The sequence below is a fragment of the Pyrus communis genome, chromosome 17, assembly GCF_041283825.1.
Source record: "Pyrus communis isolate YQ-2024b chromosome 17, ASM4128382v1, whole genome shotgun sequence".
NCBI classification, from domain to species: domain Eukaryota; kingdom Viridiplantae; phylum Streptophyta; class Magnoliopsida; order Rosales; family Rosaceae; genus Pyrus; species Pyrus communis.
This window is the reverse complement of record NC_142581.1, coordinates 19,601,299-19,612,009: the sequence shown is the minus strand read 5'-3', so window position 1 is coordinate 19,612,009 and position 10,711 is coordinate 19,601,299. Positions and strand designations below refer to the sequence as shown.

At 37.0% G+C, this 10,711-nt stretch overlaps 1 protein-coding gene across 1 annotated transcript; it reads left to right on the top strand.

Annotated features, from left to right (window-relative positions):
• The first annotated feature begins 283 nt into the window (after nt 1–283).
• LOC137708976 (uncharacterized) lies at nt 284–1,430 on the top strand. Its single transcript, XM_068448128.2, has one exon. The coding sequence runs from the start codon at nt 710–712 to the stop codon at nt 1,322–1,324; it is 615 nt and encodes a 204-aa protein (XP_068304229.2). The 5' UTR covers nt 284–709; the 3' UTR covers nt 1,325–1,430.
• The last annotated feature ends 9,281 nt before the right edge of the window (nt 1,431–10,711 follow it).

Below are 10,711 nucleotides of genomic sequence, written 5' to 3'. Positions count from 1 at the left end.
TTTTCTTGCTTGCTGTCACTCTTAAGAAGTTTGTAGAGTAATAAAGAGGCAAGTTAAAGCGTAACAAACTCTCGAATTTCTACCCCCCCCCCCTTCTGTTTTGCAGATTCAGCTCAATTTCTATGATTCTGCGAGTTCTTCAACAGTTCAACTGCAGGAGAGGAACAAGATGCTTTGGTAATTTTATATACACATCAAGCAAAGCCTCGGGGCCCACATGACACACATCATCAGCTAACAGATTTTGTAACGAGGTACATTGCTATAAAAAGCAAAGTTTGGGTGGTAAGTTGCAAAAGTTTTTACTTCGAGTGGTATTTGTGCACTGTTTTAAAAGTTTAGGCCGTATTTATGCAAATTTTCTTATTAAAAAAAGTAACATCATTGTGCATGTTTGGTCTCTGAAGAAAAGTAACACTAAAAATCTATGCAACCAAAACAGTAAAACTAAAAATCTAGGCATCCGCTCCACAAGAAGCCATTCCAGCTAGTGCATAATTGAAATACAAACCTTACTTTTCAGACCATTTTCAAAAAGATTATTTATTCAAACAGAAATACAAACTCAACACTCTTCTCTTCCACCACCTCCGTATCCACCCTTAAATACCCCTTCCCCCCTCTTCTTTAGAACTCACACCCAACAACTCTCTCTCTCTCTCTCTCTCTCTCTCTCTCAATTTGACAAAATAAAATTAAAGCCTTCAAAATGGAACAAAATAATCTACCAGTAATTGCCAGAAGAATATGGAGTATAGTACGTGTAGCTTTCTTCATGCTAAAAAAGGGAATTTCAAAGCGAAAGCTCCTACTCGACCTCAACATGATGATGAAGCGTGGCAAACTTGCCAGCAAAGCCCTAAGCAACCTCATGTTCCACCACCATCACCACAACCACAACCACCCCCACTACAGCAGCACCACCTCTTCTGCCGCCCCACGAGAGTATGAGTTCAGCTGCAGCAACACCCCGAACTACCCTTTTCACCTCATGGGCAAGCGCCGCCACCACAGTAATCACAACAACTTCTTCACGTGTGCTCACGCACCGCTAACTCAGGATGATGAGATGGCGACCGCAGGTGCCGTCAAGGCGGTTTTGGAGATGTTGAATAATGAATCGTGGGCTGTGGAGATGGTGGCATCCGTGGCAGCATCACCAGTGCTTCCCGGGTTCGGAAAGAGCCCTATGGTCCGCCAGCTGAGGATAACGGACTCACCGTTTCCGTTGAGGGAGGCTGACGAGGACAACCACGTAGATAAAGCGGCGGAGGAGTTTATAGAGAAGTTTTATAAGAATTTGTGGCAGCAGAGGAGAATGTAAGAGTAATAAGCTTTGCCTCATGCATATATCCCGTATTTTGAAGATTTGAGTACGTCTTATATTATTGTTGATAAACAATAAAAGAGAAGTCGCTTAATTAGTTTTATTAATTGTGTCAAATTGCAGTTGTTTTTTTTTTCTTTCTAAATTTCAGCTTTTAAGTCCTTGATTGATTTCTATGTTCTTGAAGAAACTGCTTAAGAAAGCACAAAAAAAAAAAAAAAAAAAAAATAAATAAATTGTTGGCCATTCCAAATTTTTAGGCTTTTACCCTTACGTGTTTTCTTCTTTACTACCCTCAAATTCGATTATTTTTAAAATCGTAAGCAGATTCCAACCTTCCAACCCGTATGTGTCTGGATGTGGAATACAAAATTACAAGAAAGAAGGGTACGGTATATTCATCGCAGGGTACCAGTTCGTACAGCATATAGAGACTGCAGGAACCAGCTGGGGGAAATTAATAATTTATTTGATCTTATTTCTTAATTTTCTCACTTTTTATTTGAAACATATCATATTGTATATCATTCGGCTGCAAATAACGTGCATGATTTCACATGAACTTGTTATTGATTTTTTCATATTAAAAAAAGTGATATTGTTACAACTGCAGTACAGGCAATAATTCACAACATAAGACAATGCATGCATAACTTTATAAAAAATTTCTATATAATTTGTATAAAGAAATGTGAAGAAGATTCTCAAAACTAAGACTCTTTATGGACTTTACGCTATCTTATATTTTCATCATAATTTTCATGTCAACATTATAGAATATTATGTAAAAAACATGAGATCACGAACAGTTCATATTCTATTTTAAGAGAGGATATTTGTAGCATTTCTCATTTGTATATTCCAATAATCTTTCATGGAATTTGAGATCTAGAAGTCAGCTGGAAAGTTTGAAAACACTTGTAATCATTTGAATCTTAGTTTCCAAGTCATGCATAAGCTCCAATTTACAAGGACCATTTTGGGGCCACATTCTTCTACCATAATAATTGAAGGGTTAATTTGGACTTTAAAAGATCCAAGAGCCTAATGTTATAATTTTTATTTTTTAAACCTCAAACCTGCTTTTACAGCTACAGTACCACTTCCACTACATCCTGATGTGATTCCACTACGTTAAAGTGAAACCAATACACTGATACACTACCAAAACGCTGGCCCTCCCTAAAAATATAGTGACCTTTTCTTTACTTTTCTTTTTCTCTCTCTTTTCCCCTTTGTTTTTATCAATTTTTATAAGAAAGTGCCTGCTTTTGGTTGGTAATTGGCTACTTTTGCAGACTATACACACAATCACATACCCAAATACAAATGAAAAGAAAACAGCACTATTGATGTTAGGGTTTCGTAAATGGCCTTGACCGGACAGCTAGGACCTTTACACAATTACATACCCAAATACGAAGACAATGATCATGACCATAACTTTAATATTTCATTTTTTAGGGACTGAAAAAAGACGTTGAAACCGTGGGTGAAAATCCAAATTGAATCCTATTCCAGCACATTTGATTGTGTAGATGAATGAAAGTTTTAGGGACTGATTAATTTATTGGGTAAACCAAGTAATTATTAAATTAAAGCTTTTTCTTAATTAGGATGTATAAAAGTAGTAAAAAGTTAAGTTCATACAGAGGAGATATCAATTTCAATTAAATTTAAATTCAAAAAATATGTTAGGCTGTTAATTTGATACAGATGGATTAGGTAATATTTGACAGATCAGATATTGATTAATTAAGAGAGGTTGCTTTTAGTATTATTAGCATCATCGTCGTGTAAGATTTTTTCAGTAGAGTGATAACGTTAATTTGTTATATAGTTAGTTGTTACACAGGCAAGAAATAGGTGGGGAAGCGAGCGATAATGTTAATTTGTTAATAGTTAGTTGTTACGCAGGAAAGAAATAGGTGGAGAGCATAATTGTTTTCTGTTACTACAAAAAAAATGTCATTTCCATCTTGTAGGATTTTTGTTTTGTTCACATAGATATGAATTTAGAATTTACCATTTCCCTAGTTTTACTTCAAATCTTTTGTATCTTATCTAATTTTTTGACAAGAGAGGGTGCAGGGACTCACAGAGAACTAGACACAAAATAGATGCAAAAGTTTTGAACTCAACTACTTCACCCAATTCACTTAGGCTACTCAGGGAGAAAATCTGACAGGGTAAGATTTTGGCGTAAAGACTTCTTCAAAATCCAATGGTTTACCAAATCATTGATGGATAGGGTCAAACGTTAATTTTCTGAAGGACTTTAATTCTTGCTAATGTGTTATTTAGTACCACATTTTCATTAGATATATACTTTTTTCTATTTGTATGTATTAGCTGCAAATTGCTAGTGTGATATTAAATTATTAAGATTAATTTATTATGTGATTTAGTCCAACTCTGTTAATTCCTAATGTAAATATGTCGTTGTAAAAAGAAATTCTCATTAATATAAGCACATTGCTTAAATATTTTTTTTGTTATAATTAATATTATTTACTCCAAATTTGAGGCTCAAATTAACATATCTTAATCTTAACTTGTTATCCCGCTCTTCCTTACCCAAGAACTTAAAAACCCTATAGCAACGTATATTGGCTACAATGGCAAAAGAATAGCTTGGTGAGTAGTTGGCATGGAATTTGATCATACTCAATTGGTAACTTGACCACACACATGTAGTGAAAACTAAATATAGGATCACCATGGCATGTTATGAAAAATTTGGCATGTGTTTGATCAGATTCAATTAGTCATTTGTCTAATATATGAAATATATGAAGGTGGCCATCAATTATTGAAATAATAATTGTGTTTTTGTATGTAATTTAATAGGATATCACTTTTAATTCTAGAGTTAACCTTAGTCACATATGACTTGGCACTTGCCGTATGTCGAAACCATAAGCATGCATTATTTTATTATAGATTATGATAGAACAAAAGTTACCAATCCAAGCCAAAATTTTAGACCGACAAAAGGACAATACAAACTAGTTTAATTAACTTGGGTAAACTAATTTGTGGTTAAATCCAAATTAACGTTTATGTTGGTCCCAATAGTAGATGTGAAAGTGAGATGCATACGTTGCTATTTAATGAGGACAAAGATATTTGTATTTGAAAAGCATTTGTGCGTGGACGTGTTACTTGCAAGTCGCTTCAACTTTTAAATTCCATATACAATGAAAGGTGCTCTCTCATAAAGCCAAAATTTTAGGTAATATGTTAGGTGAAAAGTAAAGAAATCGAGGCATATTGCTAGACAAATGTCACTTTTTGAACTCACCTTTGGTCAAGATTGACATGCTTCACGTGTAATCAAAATCGCAGATTGAGAATTATAATGGATTAATTAGTGAATACAACCTTTTGATTTGTAAACAAAGGTTAATTGGAAACACTTACTATACCACGCAGACTTAGCTATTAAGAGAGAGATATTTTCTTTTTCTTTCTTTAAGATATTAAGAGGGAGTGTCATTAAGTACTATGGTCTAATCGTATTCTGCTTCATTTGTAAGTGAGAAATCTTATGTTTTATTATCGCTAAAAGCGAATTTGAACCACATGAGTGCTAACACATTGTGAGGTTTAGCTTACTCTTCCACTGTTTTAGTGTCGTTTGTTCAAATAAAAAAAAAAAGGGATCATTTCCCTCGCACACGATATGATGAACTTCTTAAACCTGGTGTTCATAATTCAAATGACATTACTATGGATTGGTTTAGCTTCTACTATTTTTGTCCGAGATTTTGGCTACTTAGATACAATAAAAGACGGAGAATGCTAGCTGCATTCCCTTTTGTACCTTTATTTTTGCATTTTACTTTATTTTTAAGGTACTACAATATTACTTGATAGTCCAAACTATTTATTTTCTAAATCACCATTTAAAGATCATATCTAAAAAAAATTAGATAAATTCGAACTCATTTAGTCATCTCACTTGTATCCAATCATAGACAAACCATGCTCTTCAGTTAAATGATGAAATCATAACGATGTTAATCGAATGATCAAACGATTTTTTATTTGATTAATTTATAGCTCTGTTCACATTTATAGAGTGTTCTATAAATAAATTGTTTCAACCATCAAGTAATATTCACATAGGTCTTAAGAATACAAGGTAAAAAAAAATGTACAAAAGAGAAGGTAGATATCATTCTTCAAATATAAATAAACCAATTACATGAAATTCATGTATGACAACACCTGCTAATATGAATAATAAATTGGTCAGAGTAATGGCAAACACAAAAAATCTACTTTTTATATTTCAAAATGAAATTAATTGGTCTGGTATGAAAAAATGATTATTGTATTTAACTTTTACGATATTATATATATGAATTCTTGTAGGATTTGAGGATCAACTTTCTTGATTTTTCATGAAGCTAGATTAAGGAGGTGTATTGTATTCATAGAACTCATGAAATTTGTTTGACTTCCATAGAATCTACATATATTTTAATTAAATTGTACATAAATTTTAATCGAGTTTGTAAGACTTTTATTATGGATTTTAATAAAACTATATGGATTGTCATGAACTTCTAAATGACCAAATTATCATTCCGTACCATCACTTGAGAAATTTACCCAGCCCCGGTTCAAATCGTTCCGCAGGGACTCCGATCCATATTATCATGTTATGCACTACCAAAATGTTATGGCGTTATACAATAACAATGATGCTTGGATGTGCAAGATGTTCCTATCCAGAGTAGAAGGACCTGCAATGAGATGGCTTTCAGAGGTGCCAGTCAGATCCATCGATTCCTTCGATAGCCTAGCTGACCTTTTCCCCTCCATTTATTTAGTGTATCATGATGTCTACAAGCGTCACAAGGCCTTGTTCAGTATAACTCCCCAATTTAACGATGAAAGTTTTATGACCTACTTGAAGCGTTTCAGTGCGGAGCTGGCTAAGGTGGAAAAGTTAAACGACATGCTGGCCACCATGTCGATCAAACAAGGTCTTTATCTGTCACATCTTGACCCGGGGCGGATCACTTCCCGGGCCCGCTCCACCACTGTAGCACGATATTGTCCGCTTTGGGCTTACCATTCCCTCACGGTTTTGTTTTAGGGAACTCACAAGCAACTTCCCAGTGGGTCACCCATCATGGGATTACTCTAGCCCCCTTCTCGCTTAACTTCGGAGTTCCTACGGAACTCGAAGCCAATGAGCTCCCAAAAGGCCTCGTGCTAGGTAGGGATGGGAATATACATTTAAGGATCATTTCCCTGGGCGATGTGGGATGTCACAATCCACCCCCCTTAGGGGCTCGACGTCCTCGTCGACACACACGCGACCAGGGTTAGGCTCTGATACCAAATTGTCACATCCCGACCCGGGGCGGATCACTTCCTGGGTCCGCTCCACCACCGTAGCACGATATTGTCCGCTTTAGGCTTACCATTCTCTCACGGTTTTGTTTTTGGGAACTCACAAGCAACTTCCCAGTGGGTCACCCATCATGGGATTGCTCTAGCCCCCTTCTCGCTTAACTTCGGAGTTCCTACGGAACCCGAAGCTAGTGAGCTCCCAAAAGGCCTCATGCTAGGTAGGGATGGGAATATACATTTAAGGATCACTTCCCTGGGCGATGTGGGATGTCACATTATCACTCGCATCTCTCCAGAAATTGAACAAAAAGAAATATACTACGCCACCCTGGCAGAGTGTTTTGACGTAGTGGATGACTTCACCGACTGAGACGATAAAACCCAAAAGATGCTATTGATCAAAACTATGCCAAAAGACTGATCGTAGGAAGAACGACTGCGTCACTTCCCTTATTCTCCACATTAGACTAACATAAGAGGTCATTGGGACAAGTAAGCTCCACCCAAGCTGAAGTTATACACTACTTTGACACTACATCAACAACATCCTTCACAAATTAAGACAAACCTTACCTCCAACATACAAAACCACTTCCCGATGACCTGGAAAAGAAAAATCTGAATGAATACTGCTCTTTCCACTATAGTACCCGCCATGCTACCTGGAATTGTTGCACACTAAGATATTACACTAAAGAACTACTAGATCAGGGACATTGCTGGAAGTTCGTCAAGGGCAAGGCAAGAAATGAGGATTCACCTGAACCAAAGGACAGAGACAAGTCCAACAAGCACACATTATGGATCGTCACTTAGCAAAGAAACCTACCTTCAAGATGGTAGACAACACAAAGATGAGGAGTCCCCATCACTCTGAGATGGACCTTCCCTTCCCAAACGCCTCCAAATCAATTAGTGAAGCTATATTCCTAACTACATGTGATTTGATTATCCTTCCAGGGATGTGTAGGTTATCCATTCTAACTCAATCACAATGTCGCCACCTGCATGAAGACAAGTCCATAAAGAATTTATCTCCTTAACCCCCCACCATAGACTATTTCTTGAAGATGATCCGTGATGTAATACTTATAATATATCATCTTTTCTTAGAACTACACCAATGATTTGATTCTCTTTCTAGGAGATATGTAGGTAATCATCTACGGATTTAATCACACCCCTTTATCAACAACCCTATTTCCTTTATCAATGAAAAAAATTCTAGAGGTTAATAATCTTGTGACTAGTATCTGTTTCTTTTTTTTTTTTTGTTTTTTGTTTTTCTCTTTTTAGGTAATGCAGGGAATACCTTGATCACTTAAGCAACACATAACTTTGAAACTTTGCATAATTGAAAGGGAAAAAAATCCAATGTAATAATGTCAAATGAATCTCTTTTAGTGCATTTCATATTGTTCAGTTAGCATTTTGAGAGGCCCGAGTCGTAATAAGTGCAGTTACGATTGGTGGGCTACATACATGGCAACATGGCCCTATAATCTGCAAGTCCAGTGCACTATTTGGCTTCCAAAAAGATTATACAATCATAAAGGTTGGTTATAAATTCAAACCTGGGCTTTACGCCATTCGAGAGAATAGTCAAAAGGTCGATCCGGAAGCATCCGATGATGGCTCTAAACTCTAACGCTGAGTGTGACTACTTTTATCCCAAACCAACATATTGAGTTAAGTATGTTCTACAACACCATGTGTTAAGCAGGTCCGAATGGGGCATCGAGACTAGGCAATCCCCTAGAGAAATTTTATTTTGATAAAGCTCTGATACATAGAAAGTTTTTTCAGCCAAGCTAGCTAATGTAGTTCGATCAGAAATGCTCAAATTCGACGCATAGTGTTTGACAAAAGGATTCTAAAGGTATTTCCGACCCATATGCTAGTGACCAAGTCTCCAAAGAACTTTCATTTAAGATTCACTGGGGATGGACAAGCAATTCGAACTAAAGAGGAATCCTCACTTAGCGTTATGTTGCAAATATCAAGACCTTTAACCCTGGAATTGGGCAAGAAGAACAAACAAATCCGACGCACAGTTTAATCCATTCATGACATAAGACGAAACTTTCTCGTCCTTAATCCGATCAATGCACTAAGGAAAATGTAGAGCAAAACATTTTCCATGGGTTCAACATTACCAAAGGGGCTTTGAGCTCTATCTGGGGCCCACAAGCTTATTCATGCTTTGCTTTGTTATTTATTACTCCAAAGTTAGCTTACTTCGAAAAGCTTGTCGGATTAAACTATATTCTATAATGTAGAACCAAAGGATGCAAAGTTCCAAGCACTTAGTCACTTGGGTAAAAACTATTCAGACACAAGCATAAGCATCATTCAATAGATCACTCATTTATAACCAAAATACATTGAAAGAGGAAAAGCCTGAGTCCCATCACTGGGGCAAATAAATTTTAATCTTGGAAGGGATATGCCCCCATCATGGCAATCAAATTAACTATCGAAAATGTATCAATGATCCACTTTGGCAATAGATTTCCTTTATCAGTGATTGGAGGACCTGTGGAAGAATCAGCTGGTGGATCACCACTATAACTAGATCTCTTCTCTTCGGACGCCTTCAAATCAGAGATCTTATTCCGTAGGTACTCTGGAACGGGGAAATTAGCTTCTTGGATTTCTTTAAGAATATGATAGACGTCTCAACCTTCCAGGTGATCTTGTCGCGTGTAACCCAGATATACCCAAAGATATATCTCTTTGTACATTCTTAAATGATGCATGCAGTCCTGCTAGTTTCGACTCGTGCTTATTTTTCAAAAGCTATAAAGCATGCGTTATCGTTTTGTTCGACCTCATGGTGAAGTTTTTCCACCTCTAGTTGAAGACTGGTCCGCTTATTTTCCCAAGCATTCCGCTCCAATGACAGCCCTAGTTCTGATTCTGCTTCAAGGCGCACCCGAGCTTGCTCTACCTCAACTTTTGCTTTGTGACCCAGCTCGAGCTCTTCCCGCACTGTGGTAAGGGTTGCTTACCTGTCATTTTCCTTAATCTCCTCGAAAGTGGGTTGGTTTATTAGCTTCTTCACCTCCACGTCACGAGCTTCCTTCATGGCTATTGCTCCGCTTGCACTTTTTGGAGTTTTGTTGATTAAGCCTATAACTGTTGGTCAAGTTAAAATTTGGTCTCCAACTCATGCAAGAAAGACTGCTCAAGCGAACTAATCTTCTTCACTTGACGAAAGAGAACCGTCTCCGTCTATACATGAGCCTAATCAACACAAATAAGAAAGAGAAAGAGAAAATTTACCAAAGCTATTTTATAAAAACGAAAATGGATTATCATGGCTTTCGTGACATCACATTAAAGAATCCTCAAAGGGTGTACAAATTTCCTTGTAATTTACCAGGGTAATTTTGGTGCCAAGTAGAGTTCGAGCCAGTCTGAATTCTGAAGTCTTCTAGCATTCGTCGGAAGGACAACCTGGTTTAGAGAGGACCTAATCATAAAAGGAGGTTATGCCATTCCTTCAACTCTAGTCAGAGCTAAACAAAGGAGTACTGGCTTCGGTAGGCACTTGAGTAGATTCAGGTAGACTCTTTGTTATTGAAAGTATGGGAATTTGGGGAAGGGAAGATTCAGGGACATGGACTTCACTTTGGTGAACGGTGAAGCGATTTGTTGTTGCAAAGATGAAGGCTCGAACTTAGGCTCATGTTGCTGCAACTGCGTTGGTCCGAAGGAAGGAAAGAGGGAAGGTTAAGTCTCTCTTGTAAAGGGTTATATTGTTGAAACCTATAGACCTATGTTTTCCAGAGCGACACGACATCACATTCTTCTTATCAGATGAACTTCAGCCTTTCCTTTAGGATCATCAGATACCACTTTGACTGCCATTCTTTCATATAGCTGTCATGGCTAGAAGGAAATAATTAATAATGAAGATGCATTGTTGGATCGTTTTCGTATTTTCTTCACCATATTTGGTGAAAGTTTAGGTCTAAGTGAATGAATTCCCTTGTAAGTCTTACATTTCAA

Coding starts and splice junctions, on each gene's coding strand:
- LOC137708976 (XM_068448128.2), top strand. CDS start 710: ATGGAACAAAATAATCTACCAGTAATTGCCAGAAGAATATGGAGTATA.